General features: G+C 39.7%; 1 protein-coding gene across 3 annotated transcripts in view; it reads right to left on the reverse strand.

Annotated features, from left to right (window-relative positions):
* SLC9A9 (solute carrier family 9 member A9) overlaps positions 1-25,601 on the reverse strand; it is a 679,861-nt gene that overhangs the window by 278,553 nt on the left and 375,707 nt on the right. For all 3 annotated transcript variants that reach the window (XM_082713071.1, XM_082713070.1, XM_082713072.1), the window contains 2 exons: positions 15,446-15,584; positions 11,024-11,129 (listed from right to left, as the gene is read on the reverse strand). In XM_082713071.1, the coding sequence (XP_082569197.1) occupies positions 11,024-11,129; positions 15,446-15,584 (245 nt within the window). The remainder of the gene's footprint in view (positions 1-11,023; positions 11,130-15,445; positions 15,585-25,601) is intronic.

Below are 25,601 nucleotides of genomic sequence, written 5' to 3' on the forward strand. Positions count from 1 at the left end.
TAAGTACAAAAGCATTTGTCTTACATGTTTTATTTGTTCTTTTCTAAAAATCGGAAATATGAAACATCCAGTATGTCTGTCCTATGCAGGCAAACATTATTACATTTTTCTTCCCAACAAAAATAAAACTGATCATTCTTTTTCCATCTCTGCTGCAAAAACAAGCAATCACTAAGTGCAATAGCTACATTGCATGTCTAAGATTTTGGATTCAAGTTCTATTTATGGGGTCCTGTGGTAATGACGGACGGAATCAAGTCCATACACCTGAGTCCACAGAGAGGGGAACGTGCTCACAAATATCCGAGCTCTGAAAGAAATCAAGAAAATATATTTTCTTGATTGAATAAAATATATTCTAGGCCAAGAAAATATATTTCTTGGCCTAGAATATATAATAATACTTTCTGACTCATGTGTATGCACAAGATTGCCTTTCACTGTTTGCACAGTGAGACTTCAGTAGTGTACAAGATCCTGAAAGGGTTGGTTGTAGGGACTCAATTGTGCAATTTTAAACAAAAACTAGAACCAATATTTTATCACACTAGCTAAAAGAGCTGTTTGAGAAACCACAAAGTACACAGTTAAATTCAAATTAATTGGCAACTAAGGAAATTTAGGAATCAGCATGAGGAGGTCCATAATTCTTTGGGAAAAATAATGATTCTGCTGGCAAGGACATTCTTTCCACAGAGATCAATTTTCATAGGACAATTAACATATGGTTAATAGAGTGCCATGTACACTGTTGTCCTTGATTCCCATTTCTGGACCCTTTCAGAGAGCATTAGTACTACTAAATATTGTCTATGTCTATGTCTTTGCATATATATAAACATAAGGTTACATGATCAAGGTTCAGTGTGTGATTGTAAATTATATAAGGAAAAATGTACTACAGTAGACATCAAGAGGCCTGGGAACTATCTGGTTGCAGTTCATCCACTTGGATGCCTTGTGCAATTTAAATTCATTGCCTGGTCCATTGTCTTCTTCTCAATGAATTAAAGAAGATGATCTGCATTAGTATTCATTAAGTTGGAATGTACAAGAAAACCCATTGAAAGATGAAAGAAAATATAAAAACATCAGTTTTTAATTAAACTTTTTGTGTATTTTCAAGTATGTAAGTACTTTTGTGGGCAAAAATTATACTTGTCTGCAAATAAGGGAATGATAAAGCTATTTTATTTTATTTTGGGCCAATAAGGATCAAGAGAATCTGGCAAACACTGCTCTAGAAGATCTCTAAGTACTTTTCAATCTTAAATGTCTGTGATCTGAGTGGATCAGTGTTTACATTTGCTACAAGGTCTGCATATATGGAATTGAAGAATTACATGGGGCCCTCAGCGTCACGTTGACCTCCTGTCAGTTAGATTACCAGGAGTCTCCCTCTTGACCTAGATCTCCTTAAGCACTGGGTCTACGCCCTCCCTCTTTGTATTGCCCCCAACTCCTATAACAGTGCCCACAGGCATCAGGCGAGGAAATGCAGATTGGTCAAAAGAATGAATCTCTATTTCAAAAAATATTCCTCTGCTTTGAAAAGAGAATGCAAGAGAAATTAGTTTTTGATCCTCACATACAAATAGATGTTTATCTGGATTTGTTAGTGGCAGGGTCCATTTTCTCCTAATATTTAAATTTTCTTATTCAAGAGTATTGATTGTCACCTACACTCTTTGTTACTGATAACATTATTCAGTAGTTCTTTTTTCATTAAAAGTTGATGAAGCCTTCAGATACAGAAGCTGAAAAATAAACGTCTGTCACAAGGAGCATGATTTTCTTTGACATTAAATGCAGACTTGAGGGGTTTCTAAGACTAAAGAATATTGCATTTTTGGACAGGATATATTGATTATATTATGAGAACACAGAGAACAAGAGAGAAAGAAAAAATGTGTCTTGCTTTCAGATGGTACTCTGTGGGGTTTTAAAGTTGATGGGTTATTTTTATATGCCACGCTTTTACTTATTTTTGATCTAGTAAAAAGAGACATTTCTGACAGGTTTCCTACTACCACCGTTGAACGTGAACCTGGAACTGAGAAGTCAAAGATTTAAAGAAATGGAAAACTCCTTCAGGGAATATGAAAGATTCCAAGTTTCCAAAGAGCACAATTACTGTCTAGCTCACCATATTTGGCAACGCCACAGTTGGCAGATTAATCATGAGTCTGTGGAATATAAGAAAATCAATATAGAAAATAGCATGAATCTATGTTCTTATTCCTGGTTTCTCCAATGCAGTGTAGGCATGCATTTAAGAGTTACTTCCCCTCTATGTTGCAAGGTTTATAAATTTCCATTTAAAAAAAAAATCTCATTCAAAATATAGCAGTGGGTATTTGTGCAAATTAAATTTGGGTCTAGAAAAGAAGAAAAAAACACTTTTTCATTTATATCTCCGCTATTCTGTCTCAGGACTTGGTGTTCATCAAGCTTCCCCGTCTATTCAGTTTTCATTTCCATCAGAGTTATTTGCATCAGAGTCACCTAAATGGCTAATGAAAAACCTCACCCAAGATGTTCATGTCCAATTGCCCATCATACCCTTCCATGTAGTTTTCACATTTGCATAGAATCCAGAAGACTTTCTAATGAAATAATTTTTGTGTCTCCTTTTCTATTGCATGTACTCACTCACTTATATTCCCATTTTGGAGGAATGGACCATTGATCAAGCTGATATAGGGACCTGAGAATTATCTTTGACTATACTTTCTCCTTCATCCATGTGTTATATATTTGTGCCATCTATCTTCCAACAATTTTATACATGCCTATGAAGAAAATGGGTTTTTGAGAAAGAAAGACTTTTTTTCCCCCTCCTATGCCTCTTGGCCCCATAAGGAGACATTAAATAATGACTAAAAACATTTACAGTGAAAAAGGCGTGGCTAAATTTGTCCACTACTCAATTTGCTTGTGCAAGATTGTTTGAACACTGAAATGATGAGCTATTCAGTTCAAGAAAATGCAGGTGTGACTTAATGAGTTATTATGCAAGGAGATGTACTTTACACCTGTGTTTATTGAGGTGGCAACGTTGTATGTTTGCCCTTGGTTCACTGTGTTGGTTAACTAATCCCCTTGAGAATTTTGGATGCCTATTACAGTTTGAATGCCTAATATTCTGAGACTCCAGGTTTTATTTTTGGCTTGGAAAACACTCAATGCACCTCATTTGTTGGTGAATTGTTGGCTAATTAAGTTGGATTCACATGGTTCTGACAATATGAAGTAAGAGCAGTTTTAAGCAAAGAGATGTCACCTAATGACATGTTCTTAGAAGCTGAAAATGACCAAATTTCTTTTAAGAAGCAATTCAAACCAAGTGCCCTCACAGTGTTTTGTTTTATTTACTGAGATCTAGAAATATATTTTCCATCGAGTCATGCAGTGCATTGCTGGCAAGCCAGATAGAACACATTCACCTCTAAGCTAAAGCCTTCTTAAGAGTTTCAGTCAACTTTTTTTCCCAAGTCGAGAGATGATGGAGATAAGATGTAATAAGACAACTTACTCAGATCCAGCAAAGTCTAAACATGTCCAGTAATAGTCATTTCATTTGGAGGTCTTTCATTTCTGTCTATTGTAAATAAGAAAGACTTTCCCAAGTTCTCCTTTTCCTGACTACTTAAGCTAGAAGAACCTTTCAAGAATTAACCTGACAGAGAAGCAGAACCTGAGCTTCCAAGTGTCAACTTTTGCTTATCATGACAATGTAATTAGGCCCTTGTCACTTGAGAGCAACAGGAGAACATTCCTCAATTCCTGGGATTGAGACCAATTAACTGTTAATATTGTGTCTGCTGTCTGTGTGTGCTGAGTGCCTCTTTCAGACATCTTGGTCAATTCCCTAGGAAATGGGCCAGAACATCATATAATTTCATCCTACTATATTTGATAAATTTCTCAGAGTCTTTTACTGTCTGGAATCACACCAGAAAGCCCAATAGCATTACTTAGTAATAAGGACTTTTTTCTTCTTTCAGGTTTTTATATGTTTATTTTCTTAGGTGGAGCTCATTCTAAGGTGAATAAATAGCAAGCTATACTATTTAACTTCTTGTATGAGAAAACGAGGTATGCCAGTGGCCTCTCTCTTCCTCCTTTGCCTTCAGTGGATGTAAAATGTGCCCCAGGAATCTAAAAATGGAAACTGCCTTTATTACAGCCATGCCTGGAAGCAGAGAAATCATTAGACATGGTGTCAATGTTGCCATTAGAAATCTTACTCTTCTGGTGTTTAATGACAGTCCCTGAAAGTTTGCTTCTGGCAAAAACCTGACCCCCAAAGTCTCAGCTGGGAAATAGATTATAAAAATGAATTTTCAAACAACCTGTCCAGCTGTGCTTTTTGGTTATCTTTATAAACTGAAAAGCAGCTTCTATGACAGGATTCAATTGCATTAGAGATTATGCTATAAATAATACTGCTGAATTATTTTCAATATTCAATTTAAAGTAACGGCTCAGTAACCCAGTGACTTTTAGAAAATAGAACTCTCCAAAAGAAAAATTCTACCTGGTCAGAAATTAGGTATGCATGTGTACCAGGTACCTCATAGAGAGAATACCTTGGGATCATGTATTTACTCAAAAGCCAAAATTTTGTACATGTATAATGTCCCTCCATTACAAAATAATAAAATCCTTTTACCATAGCAGTAAAGAAAATTGAGATCCCAATTGCTAGATGACTTAGCCCAATCCCTCAGCCAGTGAGCCAAAGATCCAGAAACCAGAGACATACCCCTAAAGTGGCTGATTTTGTAAGTAGGGCAGACACATCCATATACATTGCCTTTCTATGCTCTCCTGGCTTGTAAGAACTCCCTGAAGTCCATTTCTATCTATACACTCTCATCCTCTAGAAAGACTTCTCACTTGCATTTGACATTCTGTCCAGTCTTCCCAAATAAAAGTTTTCTCAAACTGTACTTGTATATTTCCAAGAGCAGGGAATCAAATTTCTGGGTAATAGAAATGCCAACCTTCATTTGCATGTCTAAAAGCCACTCGTTCCCATAAAACTAAGTTCTTCTATGTGACTATTGAACATTTGCAGGTGCAATTTCCAAGTGACTGAGATGAGGTGGCTGCAAATGTGGCCCTTGAAGTAAAAGATAATCAAAATAAATCAAATGATCATCATCAAATTAGTAAAACTGAAAGTGAAAGCAGAAGATGCGGTAATGAGCGAGCCCCTCTCACATGAAGTGTTCATCATGAATCTTATAAGAAGCTGAATCGAAAATGATAATGAACATCGTGCAAACTGTCTTTAAAAGCTTGATCTTCTTGTTTGGCTATCACTGTGCATCTGGCATAAGAGGGTCCCAGGTGTCTGAGCCTAGAGGCCGCATTGTCTTTGAGCCTCTTTTCCTTCTGATCTGTCACCAAATTATGCAGTTTCTTTTGTGGAAATCTATCATGGATTATTCCTTCCCTTGTACCATTCAGGATTCTTTGTTTGCAAGCAATAAACACCGATTCTGGCTACTGTAATCAGAAAAGAATCTACTGCAGGGAAGAGTAATAGCTCTCAGAAAAGAAGCAAAAAGGCAGCCCCAGGAATCTGTGTCAGGAATAAACAGGGGATTTCAACAGGGCTTTGCTGTTGGAAAGAACAGGTGCCAATAGACATACACCCTTCTGTCTCCCTCCTAAAGGATCATATCCTAGGGAAAGAGTGTCTGGCTGACCTCGCTTCCCATGTCCCCATTCTGTTTGGCAGAGACAGATGAGACATCTTGATCAACAAGATGGTATCTGATGGAGGAGTGGTAGCTCCTTAAACAACATCAGGATACTATTACCAGTGAAAATGAGAATGGGTGCTGGGCAACCCAAATCAGCATATGTCTACTATATTCCTCTCAGATAGGTTCTTGTTTCCTCAGGTCTATATGTCTCTATTTTAACTTAATCATTAGGGAAATGAAATTGCAGATTAATGTAATTTATGGTATAGTCTTTCACTGATGTATGAATCTGCCTTGGAAAATCCTGACCAACGGACATATGCAGTCTTTCAGTATATTCTCAGGCACAGGGCACTTATAACCTGATAAAGCAGTCTGTTATTCAGATTTTGGAAAATTTTCCTCTTCTAGAGCTAAAATCATTCATTCCATTGCTCAAAAGATAGTGAGGGCCCAGAAGACTTTAGCCATACTTCTGGTGCTGACACAGCACTGGCAGATCTGATAGTCTGATGCAACTTTGGCCTGTCAATCCTAATTCTACACATCAGTTCTAGCTCTAGATTTCACAACCACAGAGAGTGAATCCAATAGCCCAGTGAAGTCTAGGTGCACGTAAACAAATAGCAGCCAGCTGGAAACTATAATGGAAGAAGTTCTGATTCATCATAATTCCCTCAAATATAAAATAGTTTAAAAAGTACTTAACATAAAATTTGTAGGTTGAACGTGAAGACAACTATATAAATTTACTAAGGGCCATAAAAGATGACTGGAATAAATGGAGAGACATAACATATTTCTGGGTGGGAAGACTCAACATTGTAAAAATAACGCTTCTCAAATTAATCTAAAAATTTAATGCAACCGCAATTATAATCTCAGTTATTTTCTGCTTGAAACCTAACAAAGTTATTTTCAAGTCCATCTGGAATAATAAATATGTGAGTTCAGCAAAGAAGCTCTTGAAAGTGGGGAAGGGAGGGTGAGGGATTGATCTAGACATTAAAATGAACAATGAAGCTGAAATGATTAAAACAGTGCAGACCAAAATTTCACTGGTACAATAGAAAACCCAGAACATACATATGCATGTATTACCTACAGACGTGGACATTAAGCTATAAATACATCGGTTATGGTTGAAAGGTGTTAGGACAAATGGAAGGTGTCTTCTAGGAAGATAATCAAGTTCCTGCTATATCCTGTATTACATATTAAAACAAATTCCAGCTGGATTCCAGTGCAAAAACAAAACTATTAAAAGTATGCATTATCATTGATAAACACTTAGGCTTTTTATGCAAAAATCAATAAAATCTTGGGTTTTCTAAAGAGGAGATAAAATTAACTGCATAAAGCTGAAAATGTCCATACTATCCTTTTCCCTTACTAAGCCAATAAAATAAAACATATTTAAGAGATAAAACCACAAATTGGAGAATATTTATAGCTTACATGACAGTCAAGAGATTAAATTTTTTTAATAAATAAAAAGCTTTTAAAATTCAATGTGACAAACATAAGCATCTCAGTAGAAAAAGGACTAAGGGCAGAAACAGGTAATTTACCAAAGGATAAATATAAATAACAAATGACATGTGACTAAAATGCTTTCATCAGTACAAATATAATAAATGTAAATCACAATGAAATGGAAATTGATTATCATGTTAACAGGGGTGAGTAAGATTTAGGGTGGCAAAGATGTGAGCAAATGAGCTCTCTTTCATTGTTTGTGGAAGTATAAAGGGTCACAAATTTTCTGGAGGATAATTCGGGCAAATTTTTCCAAGACATTAAAATGTTAGCTTTCTTATTAACCCAGCAATAGAGATGCATACATCAATCTATAAGGATTACCATTGTAATCATATTAATAATACTGAAAACTATAAATAATCAGAGGGAGGGTAGAATAAATTATGGCAAGTTGATATGATATTATACTAGGCAGCCATTAAATAATACACAAGAATAATGTCACAAAAAACAGTCACCATAAATTCTTGAGTGAAAAAAGCAAGTTACTTAAAATTTAAGAAGTATAATTATATTCATGTATGCATGTATATATTTAATTAAGTGTACATATATGCATATAATCAGATGTACTCAGACAAATATTAATAGGTAGTTATTAATAGGTAGTGAGAAGGTATTTCCTTCTGTGACTTTACACTTCCTAAATTTTCTATAATGTTTATACATTACTTTGGTAGTAAGAAAAAATAAAAAGTATATATCTAAAAATAGATGTATTTTTTTTAAAACAACAGAAATCTCTTTTTCAAATGAAATCTTACCTGAAAACCCAATTCATGGAACCAATAAAAAGGGACAGTGTAGGAGTGGCAAGATTTGCTCACTTGGTGGGCATCCTTGAGCACCATTTTGAAATGTCAGGGCTGGGGGAATTCTGCTGAGAAGCAATGCAGGTACACACCATCCCTAGGGCCTACATGATGTGTTGTTCATGAACACAGACAGGCCCCATGATTGCTGGTCACCTCCATAGGTACTCATAAATTGTTTAATAGCTTAGTCCACTTAGTTCCTTATATTCATTGTCATATGTCCATTTGTTAAGCACTTTTTGAAAAGTTTTCTAGATTTTAGCTTTGCAATATCTAGGTTAGTTATGGATTCGAACTAAAAGGATTTCATCATTACCAGAAATACCTGTAGATAATTATGGTGCTACTTCCTCAGATTTCATCGAAGGTTGATCTGAGAGATGATTTCATGAAGATTATATCTCCATCTTCCCTGAAACTGTTATTAAATATGTTGCCCACTACAGTGCTCAAAGTTCCCTTATACAAGGATACATATGGTAAATTTCCCTAAAATTTTTATATCAGAAAAGAAATTTGCCCATTTTTATAAATAAGTATGATTTCCTTTTATAATGCGGTATTATTCCCATATAACTAATCATGTTTCCCTTTTGGCTTTGGCTGCCAGAAAGCTCAGAGCTATATTTATTGCCAAACCACAGCAATGAACAGCTGTCTAATTTTACAGAAAAGCTCTATCCCAAAGCACTTGAGTATTTACTTGCAACTAAACGGTCCCATGGTATGCATGGCTCATGTTATGAGTTGTCTCAAATCCAATTTGGAGATAGGCGAGGATTAATAATAAACATACAAATAAACACATAAGTAATTTAGACCAAGCAGCCTTGGTATTTGGCAGTAGAAAATGCTTACACCTAGAGTTTGGTTTGTATCAAATGCCTACCGGCCACATTGCTTTATCTGAAGTACCGTTCTCAAATGAGCGTGGCCCTTGGTACAGCCGTGGACTTTTCGGTCTTTCTGCCACTGAGGTCCACTCCTACATTCACCCATCCCATGATGCTGGCTCCCTAGCGGGCATCTGCGTGGCATCCAATAAGGATGTCAGGTTGAAAAGTTTGGCAAGAGAGCAAGGTACAGATAAACTAGCAATTTATACATGGACTGTAACCTTTACCTAGTTAATAAAACAGGATCTTGCTGAAATGGACAATTTTCACACATAAAAATAAATAACTTTTAGGTATTGGGGTGTGTGTGTGTGTGTGTGTGTGTGTGTTTAAGTGTGTTTATTATAATGTTCAATGGTAGAGTAAAAAATACCAGGTGAGTTAAGATACTTCTTTACCTTTCTAGAAGGTTAAATATATATTCTTACTGTGAACATTACTTCCATTATTTTATAAATGTTGAGTGCTGAAAAGGGCGTAGAGTTTGGAGGAAAGGGAACCAAAATTATTTTGAATGGCTGATACAATCTTTTTACTTTCATTATTTCATTTAAGAGACACTATTGTTCTCTTTTTCTGAAATGATGAAGCTCTTCAGCAGGCTCCCTAATAACAAGGGAAGGCACTAACATAACAGACATTGTGTTGCAATGATTTGGATACAAGCACCCCTTAGGGTGCACTCTGGTATAGTAGCCTTGATATAGCATCCTAAGAACTGGCAAAGAGCTTCCTGCGTCAGCAACAGATAGCTTCGAAGCCTGTGGGAATAGCTTGACCCCTGTGACTCTGCAGTAGGACAGGTTATCATTACGAGAAAGACTTGCCATGCTTTTCACAGGAGAACCCAAACCAGCTATGAGCAAGTGGACCAGGCAGGCTCCTGAGACCTCGAATATCTTTCTCCTCATGAGGGCTTGCCTGATAGTCCACAGATGTAGTTTCATTCAAGGCAGCAGAGCTTTGTCCTCAAGAGCCCAGCTCTGGAATCAGGTCTAGTTTTCAATCCCAGCTCCACCTCTTACTGTTGGCTGAATAACCTGGGTGTAGGCCCTAACTTTGAGTTTTTCTGTGAATTAATAAGAAAGGCGGTCAGCCAGCACTTGGCTCATGGTACACCTTCAATATATGTCAGCTTCTATTATTATTATTTAGACTTAAAGTACCATCTAACAAAATGCAAATACCCAGAGAGGCATACCTTGTTACCAGTTAAAACCTGGAGGGCGGGGGAGCAGAGTCTCACCACTGGAATGTCAATTAGGATGGCAGTAGCCAGCCAAGGGATCCAGGACTGAAACCTGGGAGAAGCAGGGAACTAGGCCAAAGGAGAGAAACAGCTTTGACATTTTGCTCAGAGCCTCAGTGATTCTTCTACACGGAGAAGCACCCAGTCGTTGCAGCTATCCAAGTGCAAATCCTCGCTGTTGCAGAAAGGCAATCTAAGTGCTGAAGCCAGAACACAGGACCTGTGGCCCTCAGGCCGTTAGGGGCTGCTTCTTTCTCTGTGGACAGCCAACCTCAGAGATTCTAGGTATAGACTTTCTATGGGAAGATAGGAAACTGTGGCGCCGCCGCATTAGCTCTTGTTTCTTGTATGCAAGGGTTCTCAACACTGATGTGTGTGGAAATGTGCACACCCCAGGGGGGCTGCTGCCCTGGGTACTTGCCTTTAGCAGCCAATGGAAAACCACCACCCTTTTCTGCAAAGCAGCTGTGCGCCTCTTCGCACTCGGAGTAGACTTACATTTGTGGAGTCATCTCTCCCCACTATAAATCAGCTATTTGTTGATTTTAACGTTCCCCTTCTGACCAGCAAGGAGAGAAGAGGAAATGTCATTTTGGTGACTTTCCATTAAGCTGTTGCATACAAAATGGATGAGTGATCTTCTTTGTTTGTTTGTTTCTCTGATTCAGACACAGACCGCCATCTAAAAGAGAGTCCATTTCATCTCCTGCTGCGTCGGGGGTGTGTGTGTCTGTGGGGTCCTCCTGGGAGCACACATGCATCTCACACACCCACATGCGCTGGGCCCAATGAAGCACTGACCTGTCAGGCCGGCGGCCTCCGCAGACAGGAAGGCGCTCCAAGACAGGAGGAAAAACAGGCCGGTTTCCAGCAGCGGGAACTCACAGAGTTTGGTAAATTTGGTCAAGTGACAAAGACATGTTAAGGGAAACAACAAATGCTGTTACAGCTAAATCTCCTCCTTGGCTGAGGAAAACGAATCTGGTTGAGATAGTTCGGAGTAAGAGAAGTGATTTTCAGCGCTGACTGGGAGGCCGTCCCTCTCACTGGGACTGCTGAGAAGGAAGGCCAGCATGCCTTCCATGCTTCGTGGGGAGCTGAACCCTCCAGTTAAATGCAAACTTGTGTTCAGATTTAGAAAAGGCGTCCTACTAAGTTAGAAGCTAAAATCAGCTAACTGTGGGCACAATACCTCTTGCATTTGACCTTGGCCCTTGGGCTGTGGCCCTCAGGGGACAGCAGCAGATCAGGGAAAACAAAGCCCCAGACAGCAAGGCTTGGAGATGTGCTGTAAGTGCGTCAGCACCAAAGGAGGCCGCTGCTCCCTGGGGAGTGATAGTCTGTGGACAGATCACCTTAAAGACTCCTCTCTTGGGGATGGAAACAGAACCAGGAGGAACATTTGTGTTCACTGATAGGGAAGCTACCTGTGCTATCTTAGGATAAGTAGGATAGAGGAAAAGGTATATTATTTCTGGGTCCGGCAGCCCTTTGGCAGGCAACAGTTTATTTTGGCTGGGATGACACTTGGTCAATGCCTATAAATTGCCATAGAGCAAAAGCAGACTGATCCAAATCATGCAGAGAATGGGTTATGAGAAGATGATTAGGAATATGTGATTGATGGAAAAGGGTTACACTGCAACTGTGCCCACAGTTATGGAAAAAAAAAAAAAAACAGTCCTGACAAATAAGGAGATGTTATGTTGCTTTTTCATGCTTCAGGACAAAAATATAAAGAGAGTCTACATTAAGAGATGCTTAGCAGTAGGACAGGGAAGCAAAAAGCATGATCCCTGAGGTGCAAGATCAAGGTCTGAGTCTTGGTTCTACTAGTCACTGGCTGTGTGATTTCTGAGCAATATGTTAACCTCTCTGAGCCTCATTTCTATCCTATGTGAACTGTCAATGAGAATAATACCTACTCACACAAGTGTGGAGAATAAAATGAGATGAAGAATATTTAAAATGTTTTGCAAAATTTTAGAAAGCAAAAAATGCCAAGAGGCAGAATGACAACAAGGTCAGGAATGTAGTCTCTGGAAACCAACTCTACTTCACTGTATCAGCTTCAGCGTGTCCCTTGACCAATTTGTGCCTTGGTTTCCCTATCCACAAATGGAGATTATCATGCAACCTACCACCTAGGTATATAAACCAGTTATTACGTGTTAAGCACTCAAAAGAGTGCAGATATGCAATGAGGAATATGTAGGTTTTTCTATTAGTGTGATTTAAATTTGTTTTGTGAAATGTCTTTCCAGGCTAAAGATTCAGGAAGCATCTGGAAGCAATTCTTTATCTGGGAGAAAACAAAGGTTACCCTTTGACTCTTTCAGCATTCCCCCTTATTACTTGGAGGGCAGCCTTTGTCTTTAGAGGGGTTTGTTCTCTGAATTCCGTCTTCTACTTTGCTGTGGAGGAGGCTTAGGCCACTTCCAGTACCAGAAAGTAGTTCTGGGTCAAGATCCAAGCTTGCATAAAGCCCAGGGGTTTTATGAGAAACATCGCCTCATTATGGACAAGGTATCAAGGCTCATTGTGGAAGAGGGAATGACTGTGCACCTGTCTCCTTTGCAGCCTGAGCTTGTGCAGGCAAGGCCCTCAGGGGCTGCATGACAGATCCTCCTGCTGAGACTGAGCCCCTGTCTCTTCTATCTCTCCACCACTTTTTCAGATCTGATCCAGTCTCAGGGCAGACTTCTAATCTCGAGGAATTTCTCCCTTTTCCTTACCAACTCCTTTACTTATGTATCCATACACTCCCTTCACATAAAGCAGAGAAGTGTTCCAATTTCTGTTTTTCCATATAGTGCAGGCTCTGGAGCCAAAAAGTGTGGGTTTAAATCCCAGCCCTGAAATGTCTCTGCTGTATGGCTTTAGACAAGTTGTTTAACCTTTATGTGTCAGTTTCTTTAGCTGTAAAATTGAGATAATAACAGTATCTTCTTCCCAGTGTTTTTATAAAGCTATATGAGAAAATACATCAGCAAAATGCTAATGACAAAGCCTGGCAAATGTTACAGTAATAGTAATTGTGTTGGCTATTACTGATACGTGATCCAGAGTATCTACTTAACCTCCTCGAGCCTCAGTTTCCTCATGTGTAGAGTGAGGATAATAATAGCCTATCTTACAGGGTTGATTCAAATGAGGAGATACATATAAAGGTTTGGCACATTTTAGACATTCACAAAATGTTGCTATTATCATCACCATTACTTATGCAAAACAACATGTGGTCTCCATCATAATTCCACTTAATAATCAAGAGGCAATAGAGATCAGTGATCAAAAGTATGGTCTGTCTCTTGGTTTCAATCTCCGGGTTTGAATTTTGGCTTTAATAAATATAAGCTGTATGATTCTGGCTAATACCTTACTGTTTCTAAGTTTCAGTATCCAACAAAAATAATATTTGCATGATATGGTCATTGTGAGGGTCAATGATGTATAACATGTAAAACAAATAGAGGCCTTGCATATGATAAGTACTGATATTAGTCATTAGATTATTAATCATTATTTTTATTAGAGATCAGCCCTACCTTTTCTGAGTTACTTTATTTCTTTATCAAAGGAGTTGATACTCTCTATGGTTTCTAGGACCTTTGAGTCTTCTCCTTCAGTCATTAAGTCCTAGAGACGCTTCTAAACATTAGTCTTCTTGATGTTTCTTCCATGGTTCATCACAGTTTCTCTTGATTCTATACTGTTTTGACTCATCCTATGAACCAATTTCTCAATTATTGTTTAAAAATAGGACCTTCAGTATATCACTCTCCTGAGCAGAAACCTTTAGTAGCTAATTGCAGACTACAGACAGAAGCTCAGATTCATTTGAGTAACACTCCAAGTGACTCCACAGTGTGAGTCCAACCCCCCTGTGTCTCCTCATCTTCCACTGCTTACTAGCCTGAGGCCTCTGGTCCTCTCAGTCCCATCCCCACATTTCAATGGATGCTGGTTTTCTCCTGAATCACTTATCACATAGCCTTTATCTATAACTTACCTATATTTCAGGCCAAGCCTACATCCTTCTCTGCATGTAAATATTGCTTTTCAAATTATTTTTCAGAATCATAAGGCTGGTAAAGAGTCTACTGAACTATTTCAGAAACAATGGACTCATCCACATTTGAATTTTTAGAGTCCTAGTAAGTTGGCTGTGGCTTTGGCATACAGCTCCTATGCAACTCTTCTTGTAGAGCTTGTCTTTCCAAGTTTGTTACTAATTGAAGGCAGAGTCCATGTTTTATTCGTCTTTTGACTCATGTTAGAAACCCTTAGTAGAACCTAGCATTTCAGTAACTGCTCAGTGAATAGAGATTCACTGAGCCAGTCCCCAAGAAAAAGTACCCAACATTTTACTTTCTTTGCTAGATTCCTGATGCATCTTGCACCCTTCTTCTTTCTTTTTTCCCCAAGGTCTTTTGCCCTTGATTCTTTTTCTGCCTCTTTTTATGGCCTCTGTTAAACCCTCACACTTGACATTGGTTTTCCGGCTTTTTTCTTCAACTCTTACTTCTGCCCCACCCAACTGCTCTAACTGAACACATCACTAGACCAGCTTCATTCCCTGGCTCAAATTCTCTAGGAACTCTGTCCATTCCTCCATGACACTACTGCAAAAGAGGGAATGAGATGACACAACTGCCCAGATATGGCAAATATATCATTTCTGCTCTGCTTGCACATCCCCTTCTGTAAAATCACTAAGGACGTTTGTTTAAACCCACAGTGAACTTAAGCTCCACCAGTCCTGTGAGATAGTGACTGAAAGAAGTTTGAAAAGGAAGAAAAGACTACCCAGTTAATCACTCCCAGTCCAGCCTGTCTTGTTTTTGACCTTGGATCTTCTGTTCTTCCTCTTGGCTCTGATATAGCCAATCCTGATGTCGCATGCCCACCTATTTTCCTTCACGGCAGTTTTTTAAGTCTGTTGCTATATTGAGGTCAGAAAGTATCAGTAATGCTAGAATAGGACTTGGATAAGAAAAGATTATGGTCCCCTCTGCCGCTGGTCCTAATCTATGCCTCACAGATTGAGAACAAAGATGGCCTCAGTGGCTTGAAAACTCAGATGACTCCAGTGGCATGTATCACGCTTGAACTAGACCATCTAGCCATTTGGCCTAGAGGTTGACCATCCTCAGAACATTCAAGGCACACTGACAGCTCATAACAGTTGCCCATCTTTCCACACACACATTCAAAGGATATCAGTGCAGTGACAACAGCATACGCAGATCCCATTGCAAACGAGCCGGCGAAGATCCCCAGGAAGTTCCCCACGGACTGGAAGAATGCTGCAGCATCAAATGCATTTGGATTCTCCTTGGGGCTGTAAATGGATATAGAGCTGGAAAGAAAAGAGGGTGAAGGTTAGTCAGTGACTTCTCCCTTATGGTCCAAATACAGAAGTAAGAAGTTAGCACCCACATTTGAGGAGGGTACCTTCTCCCATGAGGTTAGGTGCTGGTTGGAAGAGTTCAGGAGACACAGATGAGGACAGGGAGAAGTAGAGAAAGCAGAGAGCTTTCCCTTTCCTTAAAGACCAATCCCATGGTATCCATGTATTGCTGCCAGTCAATAAACATTTTTATATTGGAAGGGTCATAAAGAATATTGTTTCTGAGCAAACTAGGCATTAAAACATGGTAGGTGTACAAGGAATCTGCTGAGGAGATAGATAACTGTGAATTATTTAGTGGCCATATGTCTTCAGTGCTGTTATATATTCACAAATGCTCCTGATAAAAAGTGCACTTTTATGGCCTGTGCACAAATGGGCAATACAAATCACAGCATGCACAAAATATTCTGCTGTGATCTTGTCATAAAGCACAAAGCATTTCTCCTCTCCAGTGTAACCCTTCAGAAACAGAACCCAGACGATGCTTAGAGCATCACAGTATTAACCCCTGGGGAGAGACAAAACCCTCATTTTCCCACAGAAACAAATGGCAGCAGCTGCCTGAGGTCATGTTTTATACCCCAATTCTGGTGGCTGCCAACAGATTTATTTCCATAGAGAAAAATCAATCCACCAATAGGCAGTCTGTTCACTTAAGTATTTTTGAGGATGCCACATTTGCTATTTTTTTTTTTTTTAACCAGGACCTCAGATCCTAGAGTGTTATTATGAAGGACAAGGTGTGTCCTATTTTAGGAAATATGAACTCTGTATTGTAACATTAAAATGAACAGATGTGCTAAAACCAGTAGCTTTGGGGAGACAAATGAAGTAATATTTCATTTTTTAAATAGTTTTTATTTTAATTATGAGGTCTTTAAAACTAATCAGGAAAATCAAGAGTTTTGTAATAGGCTCTGGAAGGGTCTTTGTAGCAGTACAGAGAGCAAAATGTACACTAGGCACACTGACTTGGGATTAGATTGGATTTCATAGAGAGGTAACCGAATCTTATATGGTTTCGATGATTAGACCATGTTAACTCTCTGATTTGACTTTCCGTATCTAGAAACGAGTTATGGGGGTAGGGGAGATTCCAGTTCCTCTACAGGAAGATGTGTGGCTTTAAAAAGGTAGTTTTAAATGTTCTTAGTTTTTCCCCTGGATGTCTATAAACCTGTAAAGTAGGCCAAACCCTTCTACTTTGATCATGTAATTGGATAAGGAAGATGAATGTGGATCTCAAATGGAGCCCTTGAAATGTATGTAAGGAAAGGATTGCCTTTGAAGTGTTTTCTTTTTTGTAAAGTGTAGTATTTTGCAGAAAAAAAAAATGGAAAAGCAAACTCATTTAGCTCTTTTGTATCTGACAGTCCTGAGTTTGGGTATGTAACCCCAAGGCCATTACGAAACTTGGTGTCCAATGCTGCAAAGCTGGATGTGTGAGTTGATATTCACCAGCAGATTTCTTCAATCCAGTGAAGGAACATAGTGATGAGAAAACATTCTATTCGCATTCTGCTTTTCAAACAAAGAGTTTTGCATAGTCACACAGCTCTGAGAATAATTCTGTTAATTCCTGCAGGCTACCAATAGATGTGATCCATAGGACAGGTACCTCTTCATCCCCATCTCTACCTCTGCACTCCAGAAAGTATTTTCTCTGTCCTTACATTTCTTGACCTTGGAGTATCATCATCACATCATTTAGCCATATCATTATGTAATGTTACTTCCATTATTAATGTAATGTTTTTCTTTAAATCAATTCATTTTTATTCAAATGCAAGAGATTTTATTAAAGAATATTTATGAAGTCATAGGTTTGATGTGCTAATTTTCTTTCTTCTTAATACCTATGAGATTATGTAACTATTACATTTGATGAAAAGTTCACCTGTGTGTCACCTACAATCATCTGAGTAACTGCACTAATTCTCAGTCTGCCTTCTGGGAGACATTCTCTTCCTGGGCTCTGATACCCACCCAGTAGGGTACACACAAACTTCATATACTTCTTCCCTGTGGTGTTTGATTTAATTTAAGGGAAAAGCTTAACTTCCCTTGACTTATGAAGACTTGTCTGTTGAATTTGCTGCCCCTAAAGCTCTCCAGGATGTATGCACTGGGTACCCACTAAGGGCCCGGTTGTACATTAGGAGTAGGGTGTTGGGGGTCAGGCAGGAAAGGCATAGAGAAGTGAAGCAGAATTTGAGTCAACAAACATTTTGTTGTAGGCACAGGGGCCTAAGATGTAGATGACAACTAGCTCTAGTCATGGTGCTAAGTGTGATTTTTTTTGAGAGATAGATACACTTCATGGTGCAAATGAGGCAAGAGTCACTATTTTAGATGAGAGGAGATGGCATTTGAGCAGGGAAGCAAGTCAACAGACAGTGATGGGAAGAGGGTATTTCAGGCAGCAGAAAGAGTGCAAGCAAAGGCAAGAAGGCAGATGAGTTGAGGGCCCTTTAAAGCAGAACTATATCGTTATGGCTGGAACACAGAGGCTATGTATATGGGCATCGATGGAGTCTGACATAGGTAGGTGGCATCACTCAACTTTAAATTTCATGTTAAACACATACAAAAGTCCAAAAGTCCTCACATTTACACAGCATTTTGTCCCCTTTTGGCCTGCATTATAACTTCATTTGATCCTGTAACATTTCTGCCAAGTGAACTGGGCACGTATTTTTATCCCTCCTTTTCTTTCTTTACTCTCTCTCTCTCTCTCTTTTTTTTTTTTTTTTTTTTTTTTTTAATAAAACAAAGAAACTAAGGGTTAGAGAACACAGAGCTATGGAGTTCAAAATGCAGATTTTTGGTCTCTTCCTTCAGAAAGTGATCTTGTTGGGAGAAAAGCAGGAAAAACAGGAACCCAAATCAGGTTAGCTGATTGAGTGCTATGCTGATTGTAAATGCAGAAGCTCAGGTACCAGAACCTTTAATTTCACCCCTGGATGGAACTTGGGCAGCACCTTCCTGTGTCCCACTGTATGGGGCGACAGCACCCTTTCCCCCACCTCACTATATGGTGAGACTCTGGGCTTCTCATGGGAATCTGCTTTCAGAACTGGCTCCTGGACCTTAGCTTTGCTGGGCCTGGCCAGGGTCCTGTTCTTCTTCAGATTCCTGGACACAGACTGGTGCCTGACATGTGGCAGGCCAAATAAAGGCTAATGGAAATAAATGCAGGATGACTGGAAAGTAAAAAAGAAAGAAAGAAGAAATACAGGAAGGAAGGATGTCTACAAAAGCTAGTCTTGGAATGAATCATCATCTACAAGATTTCCTTTATTAAGCAATGACTTTATATATTGACACTGTGGGTGCTTTTAAGTTCATCAATCCAAACTGAAGATGACACTTGAGACTTTTAACTGGAGCTTCAGAGATCTAACCCTTATTGGCTCTATGGCCTTGGGCAAGTTATTTCATCATGCTCAGACTCAGTTTCAAAGTCTGTAAAATGGAAACGTTAATAGTACTTATCCCAGAAATGCACGGGAATGTGAGGTACATTTAAAACCTGTATATTTATCTTGTGGACTGTAGGGCCATTTACTGAGTGCTAATTATGTGCATGAAAAATATACACTCACTGAATGCTGACGATCATCACCACCACCACGGCCATTCTGCTGAGAACTTCCATAAGCCCCACATGACAGAGAACAGAGTGCTGTGGCTGAGCCAGGCCCCAGCTCCAACTACACAGAGATGGGGTGTGGCTTCCCTTCTGGTACATCAGGCTTCTGGGTTGCTGCAAGGAACTAGTCACTTTTGCATAGGAATAGAAGGGTCTCTGGGGAGGACACGCCATTGAAGTGAGGCTAAAGAACTGTTGTGTTTATTGCAGAGCTCTTCACTCCACAGATCCACAAAGAAAGGAGTGTCCTCTGCAGTCTGGCTAGGGATCTGTCTCAGGACAGGAATAGGCAAGGAGACTGAGCTTGAGTTGCATCATCCTAGTTAAGTGGCACCCATACTGGATGTTCTGTAGACAAAGCCCTCTGGCTTCTGGTGAGGAGTGAGGTAAAGAAAGCAGGTTAAGAAAAGTCAGGCAGATTGTATCTCTCCCGACCTGCCATGATTTTAAGAAGGTGTTCCTCTGGGCTCTAAATCCTGATGAAGGAGGCATCTCTTTGGGCTCTGGTTTTCAGTTGCAACACTAAGTCTCTGGACTATGGGGCAGCAGCTGCAGAGGGTGCTTTCTAGAAACAAACAAGGGTTTGGGTATATAGAGCTTTCCAACTTCAACCCAAGAGAGGAAGAGATAGCGTGTCCCAGCAGTTGCAGCCCTTTGGACTTAAAAAGAAAACATTTCCTCCTCTGCACCCCCTGCACTGAGGGACATGATTGGACCTACTCGTGGATGCAAACATTGGAATGGAGAGAAGAGAGGAAGAATTAGACTTTCTGCTAATCTGTGTGGTGCTTGTTCTCTGGGGTACTACTCTGAAAAGGCATTGTTTATGACACAAGCTGGTAAAGATGGATCTACAGTCCCCATATTTCTGGAAAGAATATTTGAGATAGATGAAACCAATATCCTTGAAAATGATATGAGCAGAAATACATAGTGGTGTTTAAATATTCATCTCATAAATTGGAAATAAGTCCAGGTTATTGATTCATTCTATTCAGGAATAGATTATTCAGCAAAAACGAGTTTGATGATAGTGTATTGTATCCGTTCTCAGAAATAAATGTGTGCAACATCTTTTATTCAAAAATTTTGAAATGGATGAAATATCCTAAATTCCTTTGATGAAAGCAACATGAGTAAGGATCATGTTGCTCGCTGTACCATTTAAGATTCACAGACAGGATCACAACTCTGGTGTTTCTCAACAACCCATTATTTAATCTTTATGATGTTCCTTCAGGGAACTTACCTGGCAGCTTAGGTAGTATTAAGAGCATAGAATCTGAATCTGGGTTCAAATCTCAGTTCTGCCACTTACTGCCTGTGTGGCCTTGAACCAGTTACTTAATTTATATGTACTTCAGTTTCCTATAAATTGAGGATGATAACACTAGTAACTATCACATAAGTTGCTACAAGGATTCAATGGATTAATGTTTATAAAGCACTTGAAATGGCACCTGTAACAGGTGCATTTATTAAGTAAATCATCCTTTTCCAAAGAACCTGTTCTTCCTCCTCCTCCTCCTCCTTCTTTTCTCTCTCTCTTTCTCTCTTTTGAACTGAGAGTTTGGTTTAAGTATCTCAAACTAGATGTCCAGTCAGCACCTCAACTGAAAGAGAACTGAGATGTCATCACCTGTCTCCCTTATACCCTGACTGGACTGGCCCCTGGTCTAGGATCATGGAGTGTCTGGGACCATTTGATCTCACGAATTGTTTTTTGTGGAATGGTGTATGATACCGATGCTCAATAGATATTGGCAGTGAAGAAGAAGAAGGAGAGAGCAAGAAGAAGGAACGGAGGAAAAAGAGAAGAAGGTATTGCAATTAATTATGCTGAAAGTAAAAATGATACGATGCAGGGAAAGTGTTCTATAAACGGTACCACCATTACTTCCACCAATGTCATCCCGTCCATGACTCATGACTCTGGCCTTTTCTCACTTTGGATCCTACCCAGTCTTCTCTCTCCTGGTTCTTAAAATCTTTCTCAAGATCACCTGGATTTTAACACCTTCCACTTTGTAATTTTTCACTGCTATGGCTAAAATATTTTGCCTCACACTTACTCACTTAAACTACCCAACAACGTCCAGCTCCTGGGCCGCTATTCTCTCACTGGCCCTCCCAGCGCCCATGGTCCAGTCTCCATCCTGGGTGCCCGACTGGGACACCCTGCTTCTCCTAGCCCCCAGTATACTTTCAGTTATTTTTTTTTTAATTTTTTATTTTTTATAAACATATATTTTTATCCCCAGGGGACTTTCAGTTATTTTGTTAACAAAAAATTGGTGTCACTCGAAAACTTTCAAAAGGAAAATATTAAGCAACACATCGTATCCCTTTCAGAATATTTATTAATATAATCATTAAGGAAAAAAACGAGAAAATGACTACTATATCCAAAGAGTACAAAAGAACCTATCACTTTCTCTGCCAAAACTTTAATCCCTAACAAAAAATTTCTAGCTGCTGACACCAGCTTATTATAGAATTCCTGATTAGTTGGGATATATATATTAAGTAGTTTATTTTTTTTCCAATTACTGCTTCTAGCTGTACTATATCAAATCCTTCTTTGTGTGGGTATGTAGTCCCATTAATGATGCCTTAGCAAAATTCCATTATTCAAGTCCTTTCAGTTATTAAGACATGGTATAGTCTAGCTTAAAACCTAAATCTTCAAAGCAGAATTCTTCTTCCCCCTGCAGGTTCTAGAGCAGCAGGCAGGATGACTTGGGAAGAGTGGCAGAAGAGGTGTTCCTCCAACCCTCTTCTGGGCACCAGTGTCTTCTGGCATTGGAGGCACAGCGGAGGGATGGAGGAACGCGCTTGTTCCTGCTCAGTCTCTGTGTTACAGACCTCTGCTGACAGGAAGCACCTCTATTTTGCTGAGAATCCCCTCACAGGGACTGATCTTCCATCTGCCCTGCCAGGTATGTACATCCCCAGCCCTTTTCTGTGCCTTGGATCTGGGGTCATTCGGGCAGTGTCATGACTCTCACCCTTCTTTGGACCTTCAGTCCCCTTTATTGGGCCGTGGGCCACTGTGCCAGGTGGATTCACCTTGGCTACCTCCTAAACACACCAAATCAGGGAGCCATCAGTCCTGCTGACACAGACCATTCCAGCTGATTTCGTTCAGAGAACTCTCGGCCAGTCCCCACATTCTTGTGTACTCCCACTCCAAGAAACTACATCCAAGAACTTCCTTCCTTTACTGTTTTGAGAGGGCCTTAGCCCATCTAAAGTTTTCTCCACTTGGGAATAAGCTGGCAAGCCTCAGCCTATTGGGTGATTTCTTCCAGGGCAGTCTCTTTCACTTGACTTAGGATAGAGGAAGCACCCCGATAAACAGAACGCACAACAACTTCACACCTCAAACACTATATAGTCTCTCCAAGGGAGACCCCATTCTTCCTCACTCCTTTTATATACCAATTTGAGGCAAAAAAGATGGTGGGGAGGTTGAAGGAAATTAGGCTAGTTCTGCTGCCAATTAAGCTAGTTGGAGGTAGGGCCTTAACTGCTGGGGAAAGCTGCTGCTCTTTTTATTTTTATTTATTTATTTATTTATCTTTTTAAAAGATTTTATTTATTTGACACAGAGGGTGATCACAAGTAGGTAGAGAGGCAGAAAGAGAGGGAGAAGCAGGCTCCTCGCTGAGCAGAGAGCCCAATGTGGGCCTTGATCCCAGGACCAGAAGACAGAGGCTTAACCCCCTGAGCCACCCAGGTACCCAAGCTGCTGCTCCTTTTAGTGTGAAGCCATTTATCAGCTTTTGTTTTCTGCTTCGCTCCCCAAACCCAGCTTGGCAAATAGGAAAAGGCCCACAGGACAACACAGCTTGTGAAGTTTACGTCAGGGTGCTTCTAGTTTTTTTTTCTCCCTATCTAGAGCTGCTTAGTCATTCTGCTCTTAAAGATACATTTTTTTTTTAAAGATACATTTTTAAGGAGAAACTCAATGAAGGGCAATGAAAATTAGTAAAATCTCTGGCCCTGAGTGTCACAGGTAAGAAACAAAGTAGAAGAAAACTAATTACAGTGCTATTTTGTGTTTAAAAAGTTTTGGTCCAAAAAAAAAAAAAAACCAACAAAAAAAAAATGAGTGGATCCTTATCTATTATTTATCTTTTAATAACTGTACCAACCTGCCCTTTCTCAAGAAGTTGCTTAATTATGAATAAGGAATTGATTTTTATGGGGCCAAGAATTGTGTGTACACACTGGAATTCATTCTGGCATCTGCATGCCCATTATTCTGGTTTATGTCCTGCCAAAGGCCAATGAAGCTCTGTCAAGAGGACCCGCTGTAAAACATAATGACTTCAGGAATTGGGGGCATTCCAGGCACCCTGGGAGGTTAGAAGAGCTGCCTCTTAATAATAAAAGGTTCTGGCCAGAGGTTTGCTGAGCTTGAGTTAGAACCATCAGGTTTCACCTTCCCAAGGGCCAAAAACCCTGCAGGGTGGAAAGCCGTGTTTGCAGAGGGCACATTAATAACTCTTTCAGCTTCTGGAGGACCATTTAGTTAATGACTTTGCTCCCTGAGAATCCAAATTCATACCAAGGTGTGATTTTCCAAATCCTTGACAAATATCATTTTGCCATTTTGAAATCAGGCACAAAAGAAAAAGACAAGGGGAATTCTGTGGGAAGTATGGGTTGGTCTGTCATAGCTGCCCCAAGAACTATACAGTCACATGCTAAATTTACTGTTTCACTACATCAACAAAGACTTCACTCCATCAACAAAGACGTATTAATCACCTACTATGTGGAGGTAGGTGCCTAGAACTAGAACTAGAATTAGAACTAGAACTAGAACTAGAACTAGTGCCTAGAACTAGGAACTAAAGATCTAGCAGGGAAAACAACAAAGTTCTAGCCTCATGTTTCTTATATTCCAGTGGAGAAAACAAAAAAACAAAAACAAAACATGAAAAACAGCTAAGCAGATAAGTATATGATTTAATGACAGAAGTTGAAAAGAAACATTAAAGCATCATGAAGGGTTGGGATAGACAGTTAGAGGGAAACTGCTATAATTAGGGTGGTCAGAAAAGGCTTTTCTGAGAAAGAGTTTTGATTCAGTCCTGAATCAAAAGAACTGCAGAGAGCTTTCTAGATCCTGAAGCGGAGCTTGCTCAGTGGGTCTGAGTTGCTGCAAGGAGGCAATGTGACTGGAGGTAAATGAGCAAGGGGAGAATGGTGGGAGACAGGGTTGGAGGGGGGGCTGGGGCCAGGTCTAATGGAAGCTCTTAGGCCATTTTGGGGTCTTAGGATAGTCTTCCAGGGATGAAAGGGCAGACATTGGAGGGCTTGTGGTTGGGGAAAGCTGTAGTATGGAATATTTCCTATGAAGTCTATGTCAATAACAGTAGAAGATGTTGGATAGGAGATAGCATGGTCCCACTGTATGTATTCCTCAATGGCTGGGGCAGACCAGGCCTCTCTCCACCCGTCTAGATGCCATTATCGGAACGAGAACTGACAAGCCACAGGAGACCACAGGAGAAGGAGTACGGTGTTGAAAAGGAAGATAGAAGGAAGGGGAAGAGTTTAAAGGATAGATGAATTTAGTAGAAACAGTTTCAGTGAGCATTTGCAATGTAGTTATGCAGAGGAAGGACTGGCCTCATTTGGGGGGTTTCCAGAGGCAAGATAAAATCCAAAAGTAAAAACATCATAGGAAGAAAGATTTCAGCTTTATCTTTGATTTCAAAATTTCTTCATTTTTAGATCTAACACATAAGGAAATGGACTCTAAGAAAGGGAAGTGAGTTCTCTGTCATTGGAGATACTTAAGCATAGAATGAAAAAGTTACTTTCCAGAGTGCTATGGAGAAGATCCAAGCACTGCATGTAGGATAATGTGGCCACTAGGGACCTCTCATTCCAAGAGTTATTGATTCACGACCTGTTTTCCAACTTCCCCTAGGAGTACCAGGAGAGGGATATAGGGTGCTAGGCTTTCTGTGCTAACCCAAATCCGACCATTGGAAATGGCTGAGCACTTAGTAAGAAGCAGTACTGTCCTGCAACGGGGACACAATGAAGGCACTGATGATTTAGGTTGGAGCTGGGCTGATAATGACATCAAGAACAGTTACAAATTTCAGCACGGAATAAAGCCTTTGACAGATTCCTAAGTGGCTCTGCTCCATTAAGTTCCAACTTTAAGGTGACAAAGAGAGCCCTAAGTTTAAAATTGGTTAAAAGGGAAGAAGAGTTAAAGGAAGTTTGTTATGAATTATGTGTGCATTTCCTTTGAAAGGAGATTTTAAATTACTTCGCAATTTAGT

Source organism: Mustela nivalis (assembly GCF_964662115.1).
Source record: "Mustela nivalis genome assembly, chromosome: 1".
NCBI lineage: Eukaryota > Metazoa > Chordata > Mammalia > Carnivora > Mustelidae > Mustela > Mustela nivalis.